The sequence below is a fragment of the Notechis scutatus genome, chromosome 1 (genome assembly GCF_049901735.1).
Source record: "Notechis scutatus isolate UNSWTSFEM ecotype Mainland chromosome 1, rNotScu1.2, whole genome shotgun sequence".
Lineage (NCBI taxonomy): Eukaryota > Metazoa > Chordata > Lepidosauria > Squamata > Elapidae > Notechis > Notechis scutatus.
Window position 1 is genome coordinate 217,331,414 of NC_142009.1, and position 24,355 is coordinate 217,355,768.

A 24,355-nucleotide genomic window follows, 5' to 3' on the forward strand; every position below is an offset into this window, starting at 1 on the left:
ACATATTAGGAGGCTGGATCAGTTTAGCAGTATTTTAGTGTCTTTTGATTGGATCCAATACCTTCTGACATGTTTTACAATAGAAGCTTTCCTGTATCTTCAACCCTATTGATTTACAGCTCAGTATTGAAACAATGTCACTGAGGTTTTATGGTAAGCAGTTTAATTGTGTAAAAGCTAAAGCGAGTTGTGGTTTGCAAATTAAATTGGAGATGGATTTTTTGTGTCTCTCTCTGACATTTAGGCCTCATTGCCTACTTGGTTTTGCTACATTCTTCCTGGATTCTTCTCCCCGCTTCGCCCCCCCGCCACCCAAGAAGGACACTTTTACATTTGGATTCTCTCACTCTGTAAATTTCTGGAAAGCTGAAACAGCTATCATATTTCAGCAAATTGTGTTTGGAAATTAAGTGAAATCCTGAGAATCCTTGACTCATTCTGTCACACTTGTCTCCCCCATCCCACCACCCTAGGACATAGTCTGCCAACTTTTTTGACACAAGATTTCTGTCTTCGGGTGGCGGAACCTGACCTGTGGAGCAGCATCCCAATCTTAGAAGCTTACCAAAAAAAAAAAAAAAAAACAACTCACAGCTCTGAACATCTGATTATTACCCCAGACATTTGAGCCAAGAAGTTAGGTGGCTCTCCTGCTGATGTGGCTTTTTGTTTGGTAGGTTCTTGTTTTAACCGAGGCATTGTGGATTAAAGCAGAATTACAAGATTTCGCTTCATTTGAAGTGAGAGAGAATAAGAGAACAGGGTTCTAATTCCTGTTTATCTTCAAATACACATACATAGAAGTTTGGGGACAAAAACTGTTGCCCAAAACAGGCATCTCTTTCATGTCAAGCTCTATTTCTGGTGACTTCACAGAGCTGTCATGCAGTTTCCTTGGCAACAGTGGTAGTTTGCCATTGACTTTTCTAAGTGTTGTCCAATGTCCCAGATTAGCTGGTGTAGTTTTTCATCGAAGTATGACTCATGCCCAACTGTTGTAAGGAGAGTAGCTGCATTTCAGGAGTGACCTAGTTAGCTTTGTCCACCTAGATCCGTGATGGCGAACGTATGGCCCACGTGCCACAGGTGGCACGCAGAGCCATTTGTGCCAGCACGCGAGCTGCAAGCAAACTTACCTCACTTGGCATGCATGTGCCTCACAGCTGATTTTCGGCCAGTTTGAGGCCTTTTTCGGCTTCCCAAAGGCTTGAAGAAGGCTTCTGCAGGCTTTGCAGGCTGAAAACTAGCCCCATTTCATCACTTCCTGTTTTTCCAAAAATACCGGAAGTGACAAAAACGGGTCTAGTTTTTGGCCTGCAAAGCCTGCAGAAGCCTGCAGAAGCCTTCTTCAAGCCTTTGGGAGGCCAAAAAAGGCCTCAAACTAGCTGTGAGATGCAGTACAGGTAAGGGAGCAGTGGGGGTGCGTGGGTGAGGATTACGCACGCATGTGTAGGGGGTGTGGGGGGTGCGCATTGCGTTCTGGGTGCTGGCACACAAGTGCGAGCGTGCAAGCACACGCACAATTTTTGGCACAGGAGCCCAAAAAGGTTAGCCACCACTGACCTAGATCCTTCTGCCCAATTTCCAGACTGCAGCTGCACACTGTTAATTTAATCTTTCCTATTAGCCAATAAGTATTACTTTCCAATGGATGAAGAGAGAAACTTCCAATCCTCAAGGAACATTAACATTCTTTTGTGAAATTCTTGATCAACCATCAGGTTTTTCATGCAAAACCATTGTAATTGATCCATTCATGCTGTTAATGGAGAAAGCCTTATTTATAGCATTGTACCGGTCTCGAGAAATTGTATCTCAGGTTTGTTGCTGGGGGGGAAAAAAGGTAAAGATACCCTCATCAAATCTTTTCAATTGCAGTGATTGTGTGTTGCAGGATGACACAGGAAATATATTGTTCACTTGCTGGATTCTTGGGTATGCAAAATAGGTCAAAGAAGACTGTGACTGGCAGAAGCTGCTATCTTAATACTGTGAAAGAAAAGGAGTTATGCAGTGCTGGGTAATCTTTCACTTGTGACCTTTCCAAGTGATAGATATTATGTATATTATCCAGAAGGTGAGAAATCTCTTCTCTGCTAATTAAGGACTAGATGTTTCCTATGCTGATGTGGAGTCCAGCAAGTAACATGTCTGTGCTGGCTCTTTCCATTCTATCCTCCCCTTCTGCTGCTTGTCACCCAAGCACTCCTGTAGTGTTCCACTTATTAATGAGGCTACTATTATTAACGAGGCAAAAAGGACAACTCTTGAAAATTGGCTGTGGCTGCCCTATGTAAGTAGGAGCTTGGACTACTAATGGAATGACATGGTTGAATATAGAATTATGACACCATCCCAAGCTGTGGTTTACTTAAAACTTTAGCTTGTTCAGTAAGTTCCAGTTGCTTTGCTTAACATATCATGATAAGCCACAAATTGGAGTTTGAAATTCACGGTGGCCTGGTTACTAAATCACAGGCAAGCCATGTGTTGATTACCACAATAGTTGAACTCAGACTATGTATATGTATCTTATAAGCAGTGGATTTAAGATGGTCATACTCTAATTATTATTGGGTTGTCTTCTTCCTGAAGACGTTATTTATTTGGAAAAAATTATAGTCCATAAAGCTACAGATTAGTATATAGCAGTGATGGAGAACCTTTTCGGCATCGAGTGCCCAAACCAGAACGCGTGTGCGTGCACATACAGACGTGTGTGTCAGAGTACTGGAAAGCCTAAGACCAGCTGGCTGGTGCATGCAGACCTGTCTTTTGGGCGTTTTTGGTCATTTGGGGGGCTGTTTTTGGCCATTTTCAGTCCTCTTTTCAGGGTGTTTTGGGGGGGATTTTCAGGGTGTTCCCAGGCCAATTTCAGATCATTTTTGGCCCCGCAAACAGTCCAAAAGTGGTCTGAAAAATGGCCTAAAAAAGCCCCCAAAACGGCTTGAAAAACAGCCTGTTTTGGGGCTGATTTTCGGGCTGTTTTCTGGTGCTCCAGAGCCTGCAAAGGCCAGCTGGCTAGAAACTAGAAGAGCAGCTGGCGATGGTGTACGTGTCCACAGAGAGGGCTCTGCGTGCCACCTCTGGCACACATGCCAGAGGTTGCCCTCACAGGTATATAGTTTACCTGTTCACAGTTTTCCCTACCATCATGAGAAATATATGTATTTTAGACTGCTGTTAAAGGCAATCCTCAGTTAACTATAGCAATTGGGACTGAAATTACCATCACTAAGCTATATGGTCATAAAGCATGAAATCATGATACTGTGCTGTTTAGCAATGGCAGTTCTGGCACTCCCGATTGCCATTGTTAAGTGAATCACTGCAGGATGTTAAGCGAGGATATCATGTGGTTGCTATTTGTTCCAGCTTCACCATTGATTTTGCTTTTCAGAAGAGCAATAGCACTTACACTTATATACCCCTTCATAGGGCTTTGCAGTTCTCTCTAAGTGATTTACAGAGTCATTATATTGCCTCAAACAACCTGGGTTCTCAGTTCACCAACCTCGGAAGGATGGAACGCTATGTCAACCTCAAGCCAGTCGGGATCGAACTCCTGGTAGTGAGCAGTGAGTTAGCCTGCAGTATTGCATTCTAACCACTGCGCCACCATGGCTCAGAAGCCAGCAATATGTAGTTGGGTTTTGGAGCAAAGATAATTATTTCAGAAGCAAAATAAAAGCAAGACCTTTCACCTAGCCCAGCAAGTAAGCAAGACTTTGAATCTACTTGGATATCTGTTTATCCCATAACATTTGATAATAAAAATGACTCATAGCTCCTGATTAAATATAATAATTCAGAAAAATAACTTCATAGTGCTAGATGAAGTTTGCTAGAAATCTGCAATGGGAAATAAACCTATCCTTATTCACAATGAATGTTACATTTTGGTGGAGTAATAAGAAAAATGATGGTTCATAACATGTCAACAACCTTATAACTAAAAGCTAATATTGAAGTGGATTTACCACTATTAGACTTGTTACCTTTGGGGTGTGTTCTTGCATTAAATTTTCAATGCATCTTGTTTATTAGTAGTAGCAAAAATCACTGATGCAATATGCCAGTTGTTTGAGGGTAAACCAGAAGCATTGAATTTTTGATTTTGATCAGAGTCTGTGAAGAATAAAATATTAAACTTTTATTGATGTATTTTAGACCTGGTTTAAAAACTCATAGTTAGTGCTGAGTGATTTCCAACTTGTTCTCAGTGTTGGATTGAAAAACAGCTGCTAGGATTTCCTATGCACAATTTTGGAAGCAGGAAAATGTACCATCAGAGGATATTGTTATAAAAAAAAAAAAAAATTTAGACTGTGCAGAGATGAACAGACTAACAATGAAATTAAGAGACAAAGAAGAGTCGATATATTATACTGTCTGAGATGCCTGGTATGAATGGTTTAAGAATAAAAAGAAATCAAAATGACAATTAGGTAAAGAATAAGAAACTATATAAATACTTATATCTATATTCATATCTATCTATATTTATTTATTAAGTTGAAATTGTATAATGAAAGAAATGTGTATATAGAAAGATGATAAAGAAATGTAAAAGATGTCTTGATGTTGATATAATGATGTATAAAGTTTTATTTTATGTTTTTAAATTTTGAAAACTAAATAAAATTTTATAACAAAATTTTAAAAAAAGGAAAAATTGGAATGTGTAGGATGGGATGAGGGGATGAAGTTTGCTTTTAATTAGGAAGGCATATTCAATATATTCAAAGGCATCCATCGAGGGAAAGATCAGTCAAATAGCAATAGTACTTAGACTTATGTACCGCTTTATAGTGCTTTACAACCCTCTCTAAGCAGTTTACAGAGTCAGCATATGATGACGACATTGTGCATTTGCTGCCATTTTGTTGCAACTGATACCTGAAGCACAAATGGTATTGGTGTGATTGCTTCACCATGCCAGTGTTGTCATTCTGATGTCATCATGGTTTGCTAGAGATGCTATTCTCCTAGCTGTCAGGAACAATAACATTCTGCATTCATCAGTTGTAAATATACCGAGGGTATCTTACACTGAAACTGCATATTTAACTAAAAACTGCATATTTAAATAAAACACATAGTAAAACTCATACCTGCATCAGTTTAACATTCACACAAGAAAGGGTCATGGTTATAATAAAAAAAAGTTTCTGCACAGCATATATGGTGGATGAAAAACTCACTGGGAACAGTGATCAGTAAAGTGAAAAATGGCCAAACTTCTCCCGAGAAGGAGTGCTTATATTTTGGAGCCTTTATTTGAGATTAGGAAAATAAGATGTCTCCAAGGTCCTTGCAAAGACTGTTATAGGCTGTCATAGAGTAATGAGACCATCTGGAAAAAAAAAAAAAGAAATCCCTAAGAGCAGCATTAGAGGAAGTTCAACATGATTTTAGGGTATCATACATTACTCCATGAGTATGTGAAATTGTTATGATGTTGTGGTTTCTGCACTACAAAATGTAAATATTGGACCTGTGTTATGGATGAGGTGATATTTTTCATTCTTAATATACTGCAGAGCGTTTAAAATGGTGGTCCCCAACATTTCCAGCTTGGCAGATTGACAGGGGGGTAGAGGGGATGGTTCCATGTGCTTGCCTGCCACTTGGGCGGCCTGATTAAAAATGGGCCGTGGCCCTGGGTTTGGGGAGCCCTATTTTAAAACTTAATGGAGAACTAAAGGTATTTTTATCTTGTTCCTCAGCAAAGAATTATGAGTAGAGTATGTTACGTTTTCCTTTGGACTCCTCACGTTCATAATCCAGATTCTGCTTGGGTATCTGACAACCCTACCCAGTAACTGACTTAAAGATACAGTTATCCGCTCACATTCAAGATTACAGTTTTTGGTGCTATAAATATAATTGCCGCTCAGAGTCACATTATCAGGGAGATGGGCAGCATATAAATTTAATAAATAAATACATGAAATTGATGTATTTGGTGTAGGAATGTGCAGAAAATGCAAATGTGTATTGCTTTAAACCTGAAACAAATACTGGTACATTGTTTTTTGGAAGCTTTGATGGCCTGTTGTTATTAGATTCTTATCTTTATATAGCCACCGAACATATCTAATAACTCCTTCCTCCTATTCTCCCCACAACAATTGTTGTTGTTGTTGTTTTGTTGGACTGAGAGAAAGAGACTGGCCCCAAATCACCCATGACTTAGGGAGGCCTGGGGGTCCCAGTGTCCTCATTTTTGAACTAGCATCTGAACCACTACACCAAACCGCTCACCCATTCACATGAGTGAAATTTGGAACATTGGCAAGAAAAGTTGTAAAATTCACTTAACAAATGTCTCACTTAGCAAGAGAAATTTTGGGCTGAACTGTGGTCATAAGTCAAGGACTTCCAGTATCCCCTTAAGAGAGCATTGCACTTGGCTTTTTTCTGCGTTTCCCAAATGCTTCTGCCCAGAACTTGTGTGTTTTGGTACACAAAGGTCATGAAGCTAGCTGTTCTGTGGATAGTGTGATTCATGCATTGAAAGTTTTCCACCTCTCTACTTTGGAACTTTATGTCTTATAATTCTTCTATGTAGCAAGACAAATCAACTTTTCAGAAGATAAAACTAACTTGGGGTGAATGCATTATATTTGCCATAGTTGGTAAGAAGAAGGGCTCTTTTTTTCTGTCTTTGCTTTTGTTTTACAATATAGCTTTGAAAAGAACTGACTGGAGGAGCAGAAGAACATCTCAATTGGTGACAAATGGACAGACCAACAACCCATACCCGTGGTCTATTTCTTTTATTAAGAGAAGGTTTTTTAAAAATAAAAAAATCCTGTTCAGTTTTCTAGGTTAGTCTGTCACTGCAGCATGACAAACCTGTCAGGTTTTATAACATTTGTATTTCTTCATATTTATTCAGGCAATGAAAGTTTTTTTTAAAAAAATAGTCCATTTCATTCTATCCATTTGTCCAAATATATTTAGCTTTAATGTCTGGATTTAAAACGTTTGTTCAGTGAACCACACAAAGCATCCTTTTTTGCTAATCTTTATCCTTCCTTTCCTTCTTTCCCTCTCTCTCCATTTCAAAATGGAGCACTTTCCAATTATGGTTAACATCTTCCTATCCTATTGTTTTATTCATCATTGTTAAGTAGAATTTGTTTAAAGGAAACTGATAGGTGTATTGGAAAAGGACAGGAGAATTACTATTCTGCATGCGAAATGGTGATTCAAAGCTCATAAGAGTCAGCTGAAACAATTTCTTTTTTAAAAAAATCTTCTAATTACTTCTCTGTGAATGCCAAATATTCTTGATGGGGGTTTTGTTCATTTAAAGAAAACTTCTTCAATCCTAGCAATTAAAATGTTACCTATACAGACAAAATTCTAATTTGTTAGCTGTCAGGATTCCGGCAGTTACTCCAATTAAATTCTATGTTCTATGTCCAGCATTAACCTAGGCGTAGCCAACTCTGAGATATGTAATTCACTGTCACCCTTGATCCTGCTTTTCCCCCCAACCCTCTTGAGTGTATCATCCAACGAAAAACATCCATAGCCAAGAATCATCAATCATGCTTTCCAACTAGATTTTTGCATGGCAGAAGCTTCAGTCATCTAATCAGTCTTTGAAGAAAATATGAATGGAATGTGCTTTCGATTCCACACTGCTGCCTGCTCTTTGAAACTCCCCCCTTCTTTCTGTTGTCAACTATAAGACATGTATACAAAATGTTTTATGAGTTGACATTAGCTTTGCTCTATTTCAATGAAGGAATCAGATCTGTATATATAGAGGGGCTCTGATGAAATGAATGGGACAGTCTTGTAGATAGGTGTTGAAAAATAGGTGTTGACAAAATGACAAAAATTGTGATATTAGGGTGTATTTTTCTCCCTCTTTGGTCTACCAGTAAAATGCTCATAATGAGCAAACAACACCTGCCCTGAGTAGAAGAATGGATGAGATGCCTTTTAAGGACCCTTCCAGCTGTATGATTCTATGACCACTAGATATTGCTTGCTCATATAAATGGAAATTGCATATCTTCATGGATCTACCCATAGAAAGGGAATTGATTGGTGTTTGTTTTCCTGGCATGGGTGGATTGTGTAAAGAAGCAGGTGAGTCCAGTATTGGGCTCTGTGGAAGCCCCTGACTATACAGAAAGCTGTATTGTTAACATAGCTTGAAATATGGACAATGACTTTAAAAAAAACCTAGCTTTATTTCCAGCATAAGAGGCAAAATGTTTCAGGCTGCCACATAGAATAGCCCAGTTTATACGTGTTTGGCATGTGTGTGTTTTTGTATTTATGCAAATTTAGAAATGATTAATATAATTGAAATAGAAATGTGGTATGGGAGACTGACAAAGTAACTATGTCCCTGACTTCTCAGGCTGCTTCTGGGATAACTTCAAAGTCCTCCCCCCTTAATGGGCCATTCTTACTGTTAAACTGGATTTGGACTAGCTATTCTTCCAAAAAGTGAGTCTTCAGATAGAAAGTAGCCCTCAAACAGCTTAACAAATGAAGTACTGCTAGTGTAGCAATAGCACTTAGACCTATATACCACTTCATAATGCCTTATAACACTCTGAGTGGTTTACATTGTCAGTGTAATTGCCCAACAATCTGCGTCCTCCTTTTACCAACCTCGGAAAAATGGAAGGCCGAGTCAACCTTGAGCCAGTCAGGATCAAACTCCTGGCAGTGGGCAGAGTCAGCCTGCAATACTGCATTCTAATCACTGCACCATCATGGCTCCTTAGTGTAAGTTGATCTGCAGAATAATTCCTGGTTCTTGAATGTTGAAATGGAAGACTTGAAGTACAGTAAACAGACATGATTTGTCAACACTTTTTGCTTAATCATCTCCAAGATTCTTAGTTGATTTTTCACATTAAAACAGTCTTGTACTTTGAGGAGCATTTAAATGAGGCATTGTGTTTCAGCCACTTCCCCCTCTCCCTAAAGAAACCCTATAGAATTTCCATATTTATCTAATATATTTTTTTATAGTTATACAGTATTCATGTTTTGCATTTTAGAATTTCATTGCCTTGAGCCTTGCATTGACAAAGCATTGATTTATCCTCACTGCTTCTCTGGATTACTAAGCATGAGGACTTTGATTGAAGGCTGCAGATGGCACACGTCACTAGGGAGTTAATCTTGATGGTTCAAATGTCCCCTTTTGATTCTGTGTTGATGTCGTTTATGAGCAGCACAGCAGTTTCTGAATATGGTCCTTTTTCAACTGTGAGCATTTAAAAAAAAAACCCGAAAGGACATGATTTCAAGCTCTAGCTATGAATTCTTGTCAATCTCCAGAAAATTCAGCTTGCCCTGAGTAGTAGAGAGGAACAACTCTTTTCATAACATAATTGTGTCAGGGATCAATTTCACTGGTAAAAGTAGTCCCACCTGAATTTGCTTGACAACTAATTTCTGCATCGTTATTAATTCATTTTGTAAAATATAGCAAGAGTTTGTACCTGCAGGTTGGACCTAATCACTTTCCTGAAAGAATTACTGCCATATTCAAAAACTGTTGTTCAGAACCAGACAATTAAACAGTCCTATCTTCATGTTTTGAACCCAAGAACACGAACTTAATTTTAAATAAAGATTTTTTTCTCATTAAAGGAATGCTTCTTGAAGGAAACATGGTGGTTAGCAGAAACATATTACTTATTTAGCCTTTCTGCATTATTAATGAACACATGGACTATACTAGGGGTGTCAAACTGGTGGCCAGTGGGCCGGATGCGTCACACACAGGCCACGCCCACCCCAGCTACGTGAATGAGAAAACGTCGTGAAATGTCACGCGACGACAATGTGACCTGGCAAGTTGTGGGCTATAGAATCTTGACAGGGAGCCCGCAGAACAGCAGTGTGTCATTGTTCATATCCACAATCTCCTGAAGTTAATGCTTTAGGGATATGTTGTTTCCTTTCTTTGAATCCTGAGAACACCAAAGATGCTGAACTTAGTGCCATTCATTGATTAAAACAAAAATAAAGTAGAAAGAGTAGTGTTCTGGTGTAATTTCAAAGTCCTAAAGGAGAGAATTACTAACTTTGGTGGAGAATTAGTGAATGTAATTATATTAATAGCAAAGTAAATCATCTTTTTACAATATTTTGCAATATTTTAATGTTTTGTGTATGAAAGGAAGGATCGGTTATCACTCTCTGAGGTTTGAGGAATTAATATGGTCTTGGGCTAGATGTGTCTGTTTCCCATGGGAACAAATATTTTGTGCAATCCGCGGAATCCAATGTGTGAATGCTTTTACAGTATATTTCTCTTCAGTCTGTCCTGATGATAGCACAGAAATAAGGTATGGCAATAAGAGAAAAGTAGAAGTAACCTTTTCTGTTGTTTGGACTGGAACAGCTTTTGTCTTCCATAAGTCTTTTGTTGGGATTCAGGCATGCCCTTGGCTTGAAGGGAGAAGAGATTTGACTTTTTTATAGAAATATTTTTCAAAAATGTTGTTTAAAATAAATAAGCTATGCTTTCTTGTTGAATTAACGTAAGTGGTTGGATATTTGATCCTGGCTGGGTTGGATATTTGATCCTGATTTCACACTCCAGGCATCTAAGCATTTTGGTAAAGTTGGAAAGATATATTAAAGCAGGTTCAGATTAATATAATTAAGCTTATAAAATTATTTGTCATATACTAGCCATTAACATTACAGTTCTTTTATGAAAAAGGCTGAATAGATGAACAGTATTTAAAGATCATTGTAATTATATTTTTAAGATGGATAGAATTAATTAATACATAGTTTGGATATTGTTTGCAAAATGGGGGGAAAAAAGACTCTTTCCAGAGAGAATGAGAAAATTATATAGAGAATAAAATTCTATTGTACAAGATCACAAATTATAAAGAAAACTTGACAGCCCCAGATTACAAAAACCTAACATTAAAAAAATGAGATACAGATACTCTGTGTTTGAGATAAAATAAATAATTAAAAAGAATACAAGAAATTAGCATTAAAAGTTGCTTCAGAAGGAACTATAGATCCTTAATTAAATTAATGACAATAATATCTATACAAGTGGTGGTGTTGATTAAGAAGGAAAATTAAAGGGAATGCTGAGTTGATAATTAGTGGTTTAAAATATTCAATGTGCTTAATAATGAGTGAAAACTTTTATGTTTTCCACTAGTTAAACTTTTGGATATAATTGGACATTTATTTATTGGTAAACATAAGTATGTTAAAAATAAGTAAGTATGTCTGTTATTTCTATTGGGAATAAAAGGGAACATCTTGCATGTACAATATACATTAAATAGACTATTTTTCATAAGATCTACCTAAAATAAATATAACTGTGGGCAAATAAAAAGAATATAAGAAAGGAAATGAAGAAGAGCAGATGTGTGATTAAAAAAATAAGGTGAGGAAATATGTCTTCAAAATGGTATGTGAAAGTCAAAATTCATGGTACTATTGTAATAGTAGGAGATTGAACATTCTAAAAATAAAGAATAATGCTTGAAAATAAGGCAATTAATTGTTCTCCTATTTTTGCAAATGGGAGTGATGGTTTTGTAGGGTGGGTTTAGCTCTCAATCATACCTGAAAGGGATCATAATTAATATAGAAAAAAATAAACAGGTAATTAGCTTGGCTATACATTTTTGTCTTGCCATTCTGACTTTTCTCTATCTTTATATTGATCAGAGTATTTATTTATTTATTAGATTTTTATCTCAGCTTTATTGTTTTATAAATAACTCAAGACGATGTACATACCCAATACTGCTTCCTTCTCCTATTTTCCCTGCAATTTTCCCCTGCTTTGTTCTTAGACTGTTTGGAAGTAGAGCAAAACGTCAAGATGGCTTATGATGGCAAGTTATTACCTTATCATCATTCATCATCATTTTAGCCATTGTCTATCCCCTGCAAGATGATGGCCTGTTCTGCATGTTTCTAACCAATATGGTCCTGAGCTTTCTTTTGCCAGTTGGGCCCACATTTGCTGATGTCATCGATCCGTCTTGTTTTAGGTCTCTTTCATGGATGCTTTTTATTATACTGCCATTATTTTACAGTTGCTCTCCCTTGCTTTGCAACCCACTGCAAACCACAGGAATTCCTTGCCTTAATTTTAGTGGTTGGTAGCATCAGACTTGAATTCTTCTGGTGCCTTGTTATATAGGCATTTTCTTTAATACCGCTTTCGGAGGCAGCAGAGCTTCACATGGAGAACATCTTCTCATTGATTAAGGTGTGTGGACAAAATTTGAATAACCTAAGTTACTCCCCACCTTTAAATTCTATTTAAAGCAAAATGATGATAATTATAACAGTAAGGTGAACAATCTCCAGGGATAGGAATTTTTTTAATGAAAAAGCAAAAGTCATTTGGAATATATGGCAAAACTGAAGTATCATTTCTTGTTGCCTTTTAAAAAGAAATCTAATTGTTACTGGCACATATATTCAGATGAATATTGTATAAATTTTATCACTTTTATTGGTCTTTTTGGCTTAGTAGGTAGTGTTGTAGATCACAATAGGTAGATCACAGCTAAGTTTGTTAAATTGAATAATGGTTCAGACTTCATATTAAGGAAAATTCCAATTTGCTTAACCATAGTTTTAGTAAATCACTATTGGCTATATTCGTCCAACATGATAAGCTATATTTCTATTTTCAAATCAAGCCCTGTTCTAAATTAATTGATGTATAAACTTGATGCATATGATTAATTAAAGTTTGAATGTTTTTCCAGATAATTTGTGATTGGAACAGTAAGTGAGAACCTGATGGTGGATTGAATGATCTCCCTTGTAATGAACAAGGTGATATCCAGAGAGATTGTATTTTCCATTTCTCGGCATTCTTTATTAGCAAAACTGATATGAAATCTTTCTCTTTTTTCCTTTCTCAGTTAGCCATCCTATTCATGCAGTGGATGAATACCCTTGTATATATGTTACTAATACCACTGGGTAGCACCTGTGACATTACTGATGACATGTTTGAATGGTGTTGATTGCTTTATGACTGTTTTGTCTGAATGTTATCTTGCATCACTGGCACTTATATGCATGTTTTAAATCAGTTTGCCAACACTTACCTCATAGAAGCCATTGTTATTTTAGCAACCTTCACTTAAAAGTCCTGAGTATTACAACAGTTTCCATGCTGACAGCGCATTGTCCTGATGGACAAAACTGCCAATTGCCATCATGGCTGTCTCTTTGCAGGATTCCTGTTGTGAGGGCAGGATATTCATATTGTACATAGGCCTTTGATTTTCTGCATTAGTCCCTCAAACTCTAGACTTTGCAAGATAAATTGCACTAATCTCCACAGTGGGTCTTCATGCAATTACCGGTATTGTCTTTAAAAACCTGGATAGTATTCAAGTGAAGATTATTTTTAGAGTCCTTGATACTGGGTGAAAAGTGCTGGTATCCTTAAAAATTCCATAAGGAAGTATCTTAGATGGTCACAAATGGTGACCTCAATACTCTTCTGCTGCTAAATAACATTCATTAATATACTGTTGTAAATAACAGATACAGATTTATGTTTATCCTGCCTTATTATTTTTATAAATAACTCAAGATGGTGAACATAACTGATACTGATACATCTTCTTATTTTCCCCACAACAAGGTGAGGTAAGCTGAGAGATTGGCCCAAAGTCACCCAACAGTTTTCATGCCTTAAGTTGGAACTGGAATTCAGATCCTGGTTTCTAGTCTTAACTGCTAAACCAAAAGTAGTTTTTCTGTTTTTCCCTTTTGTTATAAAAAGATGAGGGAATGAGTTTAAAATAGAGAAATGTTTGGCTCATCACTTACAGGAAAACCACATTTGATAGCGCTTCAGTAACTGAAATTATCTTACAAATATTCTACACTGCAGTGAATATAGTAATAGATATGCTGTCTTTGGATAGAGTGTTGTTTTTTTCTGGATACAAAATACTGAGTTTTGAAAGGGAGGAAGTGGAATATTCTATCAGCAATATCACACTTTTGACAGAATGAATAAGCAACTTGGAATTTGAATCCAGAGAATAAGTGAATATATTTCACCTCATCCCCAAATTAACTGTGTTTTATTTATTTGTTTGCACAGCTTGTATGTTGCTCCAATCGAAACCAACATTGAGAGGCTTACCTACGCTATTTATGTAAATAAGGTTAAAAAGTAGAGAGACTTTAAAGCACAAATAACAATAATGCAAAATACAGAGTCATTGAAAAGTAAGACTTTTCATTCATCAAACTTCAGGAAGCGACAGCTTACAGCATTTGTACCTCATCTTCAGCCTGCTTTTTAAACGTTTACTATACTGAGAATTTGAATATCATTGTAAAGCATTAATGTTCCTGAGAAGTGGCTATGTAGGATGTAAAGCCGATTTAATTTTGTATCATTTTTGTAAGAGGCCCTGTTTTTTTCCCTTTAATGTTTCAGGTATCTTCAAGAGGCCTAATTTGGATGCCGTATCTGCAGCACATCTTCAATCATGGCTGTTTCGGGACTAAAAGCTGTTCTACTGTCATTTGCGAGCCTTTTCCTTCTCACATTTCACCTCACTGCGGCACACAGGATTCCTGACTATGCTGAAGAAGATGAGGAGAAGCAGTGTTCCAGAAGAGAGCACCCTATGATTTATTTCGAAGGTGAAAACCTTTCTTTTTTAATTCTTCTGTCCTGGTTTGAGAAGCGGCAGTTTTAGGTCACTTTGGATTGCAACCTTCAGTAACCTTTCCTGTTATTTCAATTACAATTCAATTTTCTAATGAAGTGCCAGAGTGGCACACTCTGTCTTGTTTTATTACATCCATTTTCTTCTTCAGTTCTAAAAGGGCAGGACTTGCTCTTTCAAAAATTATACCATTCGGATCTGTATTTTGCTGTAGAAAGTTAGCTTTCCTGCTTCTCTTCATGAAATCTGGATCTCTTTCAGTCTCTGCTACAGAGAGTAATGAGCTAAAATGATTTCTGCAATGAAGTTGGTTCGTTTATGTAATACTTTTTTATCCTGCCAGAGTCTTGCATGACTCGGTGCTGCAGGAGTATAGAAGCCACTCAAACATAATAAGCCACTAGGTGAATTTATAACCTAGAGTTATGCTGAATGTCTGGGATGGAACACCTGGTTTTGTGATGATAGAAAGGGAAGGGGAAGAATTATGTGTTTTTAAGATTTTCATGTTTTAAATGAATATCTTAAAAACACACAATTCTCCCCTCTCGCCATCACAAAACCTCTCTCGCCATCACAAAACCTGGTGTCCCATCCCAAGCATTCTCCAAAAAGCAGCTAAGGTCTAGAGAAAAGTCATTTCAAAGGGCGATGTCTTCGAATCTCAGCCTCCCACACCTTCCAAAAGTGAGGAACTACCAATTGCTTTTCTTGGGAAAATCAAACTGATTGGGCCAATTCTAGCAAATGAACACCGTCTTGAAGTTAATCTGATGCCAAGGTATAAATCACAGTTAAAGCATGGATGTATATATGTGGTGGAGCATCTGATTGTACCTAGTCATCTGGTCTACCAAACAAAACTAAACGAATTTAGGATTTTAAAGGAAGAACACCAGGACTATAAGCTATTCCTTAATGTTGAAAAAACACCCTAAAAGAAGGTAATGATAAACCTTTTTTATGGTGAACACTGAACACTTATTAGATCCTATCAATATAATTACCAGAGTTTAAGCTTGCCTTGCTTTGTATATTTTATCAGCCAGTGTGGTGGCAAAGAATATTGTTAGAGAATTAGGGTGAGCAAAGAGGTTTGCACCTGATGCTGTTTGGTAAAATGAACATAGAGTCAGGAAACAGTTATAAACTGGAGGACAGCAGGGCGCTGTTTTAAGTTACCATAAAAATAATATTTCCTAAATTTCACCAGCTATAAAGTACTTTAAATGTTTTCTCACCAGCTACAAAAAAACTAAACTGTTCCTTCTTTGTTGTAAGGAACGAGAGAAAGAGACCCCATACTTAGGCTGCTAAATCAACGTCGATCAGTTTTACCTAAATGGCAAGCTACAGTTCTTGGATGGTGCAAAAAATCTTATAGATCACTTTGCATTTTATAAAAGGGCATTTTCTTTTGGACTCGCTATGTAACAGGTAAATTTATGACCATCTTGAACATGGCGTTCATTTCATAAAACGTTGCAACCTATCCTTTGGTGATATTCATCTGTTTAGTATGCTGATATTGTTACTTCCACAAATTCATTTTGAAATGAATTTCTCAAATAGTGAATTGCTAATTTTGCTTTCTGCTTGACACATGCAAATATATCCGCGATTATTTGATCCTCTATTGAGTACAAGTAACTTATTTTCCCCCAGTCTTTTGAGAATGAGAATTTACATCTTGATAAACATCTGAGTCTTACCTATTGGCATGTGAACTGTTTGCATTTTACAAATGTCAGCAGCTTTTTCTTTTTCCTTTAGTTCTTTTATTCTATTAATTGTTCTTAAATGGATTAAATTAAATTAGTGACACATTTGCTTCTGCATAATAACATTTTGTTCCTAACTTTAATTTTCTGGAACCAGGAAAACTTGATTTTTAGAACTGCTTGTTAAGTCACACCATGTGCTTTATTAAGGAAGAGTAAAAAGCATAACTTATTGTAATATTAATTGTAAGGGGGGGGGAACTATGTCTGGTTCTTTAAACAAAAAATGTACCCATACATTTGTTGAAACAAAAGGCAAGTCTTGTCAGCTTTGAGTTATCCTAAGACTATTAACAATGTGGCTTAAAAGGATTAATTTATAACAGATCTCCTTTTACTTGTATTAATTTTATGGCTCCAGTGAACACTGTACTGCTTTGTATTTATTGTTGGTTGGATTGAGCATGTTTTGTAAATAACTTTTTAGGTATCTGGAGTACCAATGGAAGTGGATAATTTCTTCAAAATAAATGCATAAACAAACCACTACAAGCAACACATGCAGTTTTAAAAGTGGTTGTTAGAACTATTTATGGGATGCAGGCACAGTTAAGTTTTAACTATTTGTAGCTTTCATAGTTACATGCTCTTTGCTGCCGAGGTGGTATTCAGCAGGTTCTGACCAGTTCTGGAGAACCGGTAGCAGAAATTTTGAATAGTTTGGAATACCACCTCTGACTGGCCTCGCCCCCGTCTATTCTCTGCCTCCTGAATCTCAGCTGATCGGCTGGGTCTTCTTTTGTTGCCCTGCACAGGAGAACGGAGATGGAAAGCAGGTTAGTGGGGTGGGGAGAGAATGGATATTTTGCAGTATCCTTCCCCTGGAGTGGGATGGGAATGGAGATTTTACAGTATCCATCCCCTGACATGTCCACCAAGCCACACCCACCAAGCCACATCACACACACAGAACTGGTAGTAAAAATGTTTGAATCCCACCATTGATTTGCTGTATTTTCATGATAGAATCTATGTGACATATTAGGTGTGCTTTTCTCACAATCCTAGACATTTCTTGGAAGAATTGCAACAAGTTGCTGAAGGAATTAACTGCAGAAATCCATTGATAATCATCTGAGCAGAAGGATTAGATAATAAATGTATCTAAATAATAACATTTGATAGATATTTTCCCCATAATGATAAAAAAATCTAATTTACACCACTATCTCAGAGATTTTCTTCACATCTAAGAAAGTCTTTACACCTGTTTCATTGTTAATTAAAATATAATGGTAAGATTTCTACCAATAATATAATGTTATCAGGTATTTCACATCATTTTATAAATCCAGATTATGCTGCATGAATTATGGATAGTAATACCTTCTATAATCTGCATGTCAGAGTAGCCATCAAAATCTTAGTATCTGTATCTAGCTAAGATATTGGATTCTTCCACGATTTGTGAGACTTCTTCCTCTATTAGAATAATTGTTATATAAATCTCATAATCCCATGATTGAGGTCCTTGTCTCCAAAGACTCAATATATATCTGTTAACAATATCAAAGCCACATTTTTCTAATATTTTTATATCATTCAGGAGGTATACAGTTGTCATTGCCTTATTTGTGGCAGGATTACAGGAGACAGCGAACTCCCTTGAATTGGCATATGAAATGATTGGAAGATTTATTCCATTTTTAAAAATCTATCCACTAAGATAAAATTCTCCATTTGTAGAGGATAGTGCCATTATATCATCATGCACAACATGTCATCATTTCGTGTGCTGCAGCTGAGAGTATTGCTAATCCTTTCATGAATTTCTTGTCGATTAAAAAAAATAATTCGGAGTCATCTCCTGGTAATTTACTGAGTAGGGATTCAAGGGTAGGAGAAGTTAGGAATTTTTATTTCTCTAGCTTTTTGGCTGAGGGCCTCCCGGTAAAGCAGATATCTGAAGAGATTCCATGTGACTGGATCTAAGGATTCAGGCCCATTGCCTACGAAACTCTAGAAGGGTAGGAACCAGTGAATATAAAGCTGGGAAAGAATATTCAATTTAGTAATGTGAGGAATTTTGAAATTTGTGTTCAGTACAAGATGCTCAGTTGGATGATATTCTACCTTTGCTCTAATCTTTGTTTTTCTATGTCTGTCAGTATATAGCATATTGTTGAGTTCTAGGTTTGAAATGCAGATGTCAGCCTTGTTAATTGGTTGCCATTAAATTTTTAGTCTGATTCATTGCTTTTATTAAAAATAAAAATTATATTCTTGATTTCTCTAGCTATGAGTATGTAATCCAGCACCATGTACTCCAAAATCACTTGGGCTAGGTAGCCCTGGTTGAAAGGAAAATTTTGAAGCAATTCTTTAAATTCTGATTCCTGGGGAAGAGAGAGTCCTTGTAGTGTCCTATCCAGATTCCAAGTGAGAGAAACACCTTCCCATTTGAAAGCAAATGGTGAATATGTAACTTTTTACCTGGGCAGAAGATTTTCACTGGGGAAGAGCCCACCTGGAGATTCCAGGGTTCAAGAAGACCAGATATGAGGGTGAAGATCCCATGGAGACAGCTTTAGATGTTGACTGGGTGTTGACACTTCTGTCACCAGCTTCCTATTCCCTTCATTTTGCTACAACTTTCCTTCATTCTTTGAAGGAGAAGGAATTCAGGAAGACATTTCATTAACTTCCTGGAAGTATCATGTTTGGCAAAATTTACTTTGCTTGTTTTTGGCCTTTATTTATTTAAACCAAAGAAAGAAAGAAACTAAAGAAAAAAGACAGCAAAACAATAGCAAGGCTTCTTATTCATGGGTATTGGTGTGTGTGTGTGTGTGTATGTGTGTGTACTATTTTCTTCAAATTAAGGAAGAATTTATTATTTTTCACTGTAGTTATTGATACATAATCTGTGCCTATTAGATACTCAATAAAATTGCAAGACTTCGATTTTATGGAATTTTGCGTTGGAGCAAAAATCAGGATAATTATTAACTGTTTTCACCTTTGCTGCTGATATGTATTTATTGTGATGTTATTTTATGTTTTTAATTTCTGTTCAATAATCATTAAAGGTGGGGGGGAGGGAATGTAAAAATAAATTAAATATAGTTTCCCATAAGTTTTACTTCTACATCATTATTAATTTGCAGACAGTTTTTCAAAATGTACTGCAGTTTGCAATGAAAAGCCTGAGCAATCTGTCCTTTTCTCTGTGCTGATTAATCATGTGCTTTTAGAGCTCGTCTTAAAACATATATCTAAAAATGACTTAAACTGCTTAAAAGTGCTGTGGGGCATTCCTACATGTCAATAACTGCGCATAGCACTAATTAACTTGCTAGATTGTCAGGTTCTTGGAGAGACTGTTCATTTTATTTAAAATTTGTTAATTGAATTTTATTTGGGAATTTCACTTTTGGCTACCGTTGTTGCTTGAAAGGGTGAAGATAATTCTTCTATTTAAGGTAGGCAGTAGAAACATAACTAGTGTATTTTATCAGCAAATCTTGTTTAGAAGAGGTAGCTGATCTATGTGATATGGCAGCCTTTCAAATAGAAGTGCAGGTGTAGGTGCCGGTCTGCTTTATTTTATTTTATTTAAATAAAGTACTCTGCTATTATTGGTGTACTGCTACATTTCTATGCTTGTTTAATAGTAAGAAAACTCCACTGAAACAATTGTCTTACTTCTGAAGCAAGCATAGATAAGATTATCAGTAGAAAAATGGAGGGGGGGCATAGATATGTATCTTCTGTGGTCTTCAGGATATAATTTTAGTGATAACCAGATGAATGGGGGAGTGTATGTTTGCAGCTGCTTGGATACATCCTTGTAGTTGGCAAGATTTTGGTTGTGGTTTGCCATTGCCTTCTCCTCCTTTGAGCTGAGAGAGTTTGACTGACCCAAGGCCACCCAGCTGGCTTCGTGTCTAAGGCGGGATTGGAACTCTTGGCTTCCTGTTTTCTAGCCTGGTGACTTGTTCAGTACACCAAACTGGCTGACTTAGAAGCCTGAAATATACTGTGCAGAAAATGATAAACCATAAGCAATACGTTCATATTTTGTTCCAGAAACAACTGCTGTCATGCCCCTGGTGGAGACTGACTATGAGGGAGAGGAGGAACAGCTGACAGGGAGTGTAAGTGTGGCTCCAGAGGTTGTGGAGGAGGCTGGGGAAGGGCAGAGGCCGGCCGGGCAGTCAGAGGAGGACCCTGACCCATTCCCTCTCCATCCTAGGGCACGCAGGGAGGAGAGGATAAGGGAGAGACGTGGTCTACTGGGGAGGAGAGGGCCTTGATCCTCTTCATGGGCTGCAGCTATGACAACTGGATAAGAGGCCAGACATGTGTATGGGCCAGTGCTGGAAACAAAGCGTGGAAATATCTCTAGTTTATTGTTCCTCTCTGAGTTTGGTGTCCTTCCCAGTGTGTGTTCTGATATCTGTAGATGTCTTCAAGCCCTTATCTTTCCTGGTTTGTGTTGTTTTTTACTCTTTATAATTTAAATGGCATTTCCTCTTTCTTGTAACTGCTTGTGTGGGAGTTTTTTGTCTCCAGTCAAGGATATTTGGAGCTTGGAAGCAAAGTGAAGGAATAAAAGGGGCTTCACCTGCAAACACAATGAAGTTTTCACAGGAATCTGTACCCACCTTTTTGCAAACATTGCAACTCTTCCTAGATATGATCAATTTACATTGCTATATAACGAAGCCTCCTTTTCCCCATTTTTTACAAAAGACTTCCAATGCTGTTTTTAATGAAGAAGCTGTTGTAATTTGGTGGTGGGGGGGAAGGTGTGCTTTAGATGCTGTGGTAAAAGAAAAAAAGTTTCGCTGCACATAACAAGTGATCTGTCTCAAACTTAAAGGAAAACAGATTGAGCTCTGCTTTGGTTTTCCTTTAGCCCCTCTGATTCTGTCCCTGAAGTAATATTATTGGAATAATAATATTCTTCGAATATATAGAGACCTGGTGCTGAGGAACCTTAGTGTACTGTAGAGTGGTATTTAGGATCTGTACCTACAGCAATATCAAAGGTGGAGATTGCTTGAATGCCAGCAGCAGACTAGATTCTCATATCCATAGCACAAATTAAGACAATGCTTCTCAACTTTATGCTGTGTGGACTTCAACTTCTTCTAGGGCTGAGAGAAAGTGACTGGCCCAAAGCTTTAAAGTGGGATAAAAGAAATTCCAAAGGTGCACTTCCAGTTTGAGCTTCTTCGGTGACAGACCGAAACCTTGTCTCTCTGAGGCTTCGATCTGTGCTCACCGCTGGAGCGCCCCGAGCTGGCTGGTTTCGAGGCTAAGCCACCCCGTAGAGGTGGTGAAGAGGGGGGAGACTGCCTGCAGGGTTGAGGAGAGCCGCATCTCTCCTCCCCAGCTGGCCATTACTCCCTTTCCCGAAGGCGGTTGTAGTGGTGGTCAGAAATGGCCACCACAAAGAAGAACTCGACCGGAAAAGAATGTGTAGGAGGAAGATAAGAAGAGAAAGTTTTGGTTGACCGGGTCAAACAGCAAAAGCAACAAATAAGGTACCCTGGAATTTAAACTTAACAACATTGTTCCCAAATATTTTGAAGCTGCGAAGGAGAGAAAGAAGGGAAAGGATTAGGTTTTTTTTCTTCCCTTCCTTATACTGACAGCTAAGAGACTTAAGCAAGAAACTGGGGGAAAAATCCACTTTGACATTAATAGGCATCTAAGCTGAAAATAAAAGTCAAAGGGATAAATAAGGATTTCTGGACATTTAAAAGTTTTTAAAAGCTGGAAAGGAGAAAAAAAAAGAATAGAAGGGCAGGATCTGGAAAAATGGTGGAGACTGCCTGGAATTAAGGAATGGAACTGTAATTAAAAGGAACTTACAGTGAAATTTTAACAAGATTCCTCAAAGATACATTTTAATGGAAACTTGGTAACAAAATAATAGAACCCCAGGAAGAGAAAGTGGAAAAAAGAAGCAAGTAGAAACAGCCTTGGATTATTTGAATTACTTGGTGATTTTTGGTTTTTGCATCTAGATGACTAAAATTAACTGGGTGGTTGTTTAAAAGTTTTTTAAAATGGTATCACTCTTAGAAGAACTGAAAACGGAACTTAAAAAATGGAAAGAAGACGCACAAGAAGGGAGAAGTTCTTTTGGCTTCGTGTTTCAATTCTTAGAAATGGAGATCTGGAACTATGAGAAGCAACAAGAAACGCTTGCAGAACAAGAAGATTGGGACAAAGAAGAAGCCATCTTTAATGATCAAATAATTTTAAGCGGGGGGAAAAAAGAAAAGGGGAGAAAGAGAGTGAAAGGTTTAAGATTAGAAAAAACAACCAAAAAGAAGAAGAATAATTTGAAAGATAAGTATAATATTAGAAAGCAACAGAAGAGGGGATTACAGATGAGAGAGTTAGAAGTAGAGAGACGAGGGGGTAAAAAGGGGAGGGGGAAGAAGAGGGGGAAGAAGGCAAAGAAAAGAAGTTGTAAAAGACAGAAACAAGAAATGGAGAAACAGGGAAAAGATATAAGGATTGTAACCATAAGTTTGTTTAGAGATAATGGGTGAAAATTTAATTGTAAAAGGGATTCTGCAAAGGTACATAAGATAGCTTTGTTATATTACAAATAGAAATAACTTTAGAAAATATGATGATGGATAAAATATTTATTGTAATGCAGTGGGATGTTTGTTAATAAATAAATGAATGAAAATGATTGAGAGAATTAAAAGGGAACATTTTTAATTATTAGTAATGATTTATAAAAATATAAGTGAGAAATATGAAAAAAAAAAGAATTAACTATGGAAAGTTTATAAGTGTTCCCAAGGAATTATGATATTCAATTGAAAAGAAATGTTAAAGATGTTAAGATTTTAATGCATATTAATGATAGAATTGAATTGGAATGGAATGTGTTTTATTGATATATATATATATATATATATATATATATATATATATATATATATATATATATAATTTTTTTCTTTTTAAGAATATAGTGTCTATTTTAAGAATGTACCAAGCAGAATTCGATTGTAAGTTATGTATTATATTGAATGCTATAAACTTAAAGCTATACATTGAAGCTTAAATAAGAGCTTGAATGGATAAAATTAAAGGATATAAAGGTGTCATACTCTAATTGGTAACTACAGGGAAAAATTTGTTTAATAAGAAAAGATAATGTGAAATTGTAACAGGACAGACAAAAGTATAAATATAATGATTTGAATTGAGATAATCAAAACAAAGTTGAGAAAATTAGAAGAGGGGAAAAACTATGTAGAAAATATAAAATGGTAATAAGATATGGAATAGAATATAAAAATGAGCATGAAATTGAGTTTTGTGTCTGTATGAAGAAGTGATAACCTGGGACCATGCTATTTTCAAAAAAGATGTTTTATTTGTATTTTGTTTTTGTGAAAACCCAAATAAAATTTTCAAAAAAAAAAAAATTCCAAAGGTGCTTTTTAAAAAGGCAACTGGATTTTGTTCTTCATTTCTTCAGAACTGAAGAAGCTTCTTGGATGAGAAGTGAAACATCTTCAAGGAAAAACAAAGTCCAGTTGCCTTTGGATAAAGCACCTTTGGGACAACCATGACCTGAATGACTGAGAATCTCCACAGATAAATAATATTTTTTTAAAAAAAACCTGCAAAAAGCTTGTGTAGAGCACAAAATAGGGCAGAGTATTCATCAGCCTTACTGTGGATTTGTGATAGGCTTGTTTTAAAGATTGGGCGACATTTTGCTTAAATGCAGAAAGTCTGTTGAGTAGTATAAGAATTGGCTGGTTTGAGGCTTTGCCTTATTTCTTTATTTCTGTCCCTGTTGGTTTTTAACACAATAATAAAGTCAGATTAACAGATAGATGAGATTGCCCTCAAATATAACCAGTCAAAACTGAGTGATTCATC

At 36.7% G+C, this 24,355-nt stretch overlaps 1 protein-coding gene across 5 annotated transcripts in view; it reads left to right on the forward strand.

Annotated features, from left to right (window-relative positions):
* The window catches only part of SEMA5B (semaphorin 5B), a 487,556-nt gene that overhangs the window by 282,277 nt on the left and 180,924 nt on the right, over positions 1-24,355 (forward strand). For all 5 annotated transcript variants that reach the window (XM_087950222.1, XM_087950223.1, XM_087950221.1 and 2 more), the window contains one exon: positions 14,468-14,676. In XM_087950222.1, coding sequence (XP_087806348.1) covers positions 14,520-14,676 — 157 coding nt within the window. In that variant the 5' untranslated portion in view covers positions 14,468-14,519. The remainder of the gene's footprint in view (positions 1-14,467; positions 14,677-24,355) is intronic.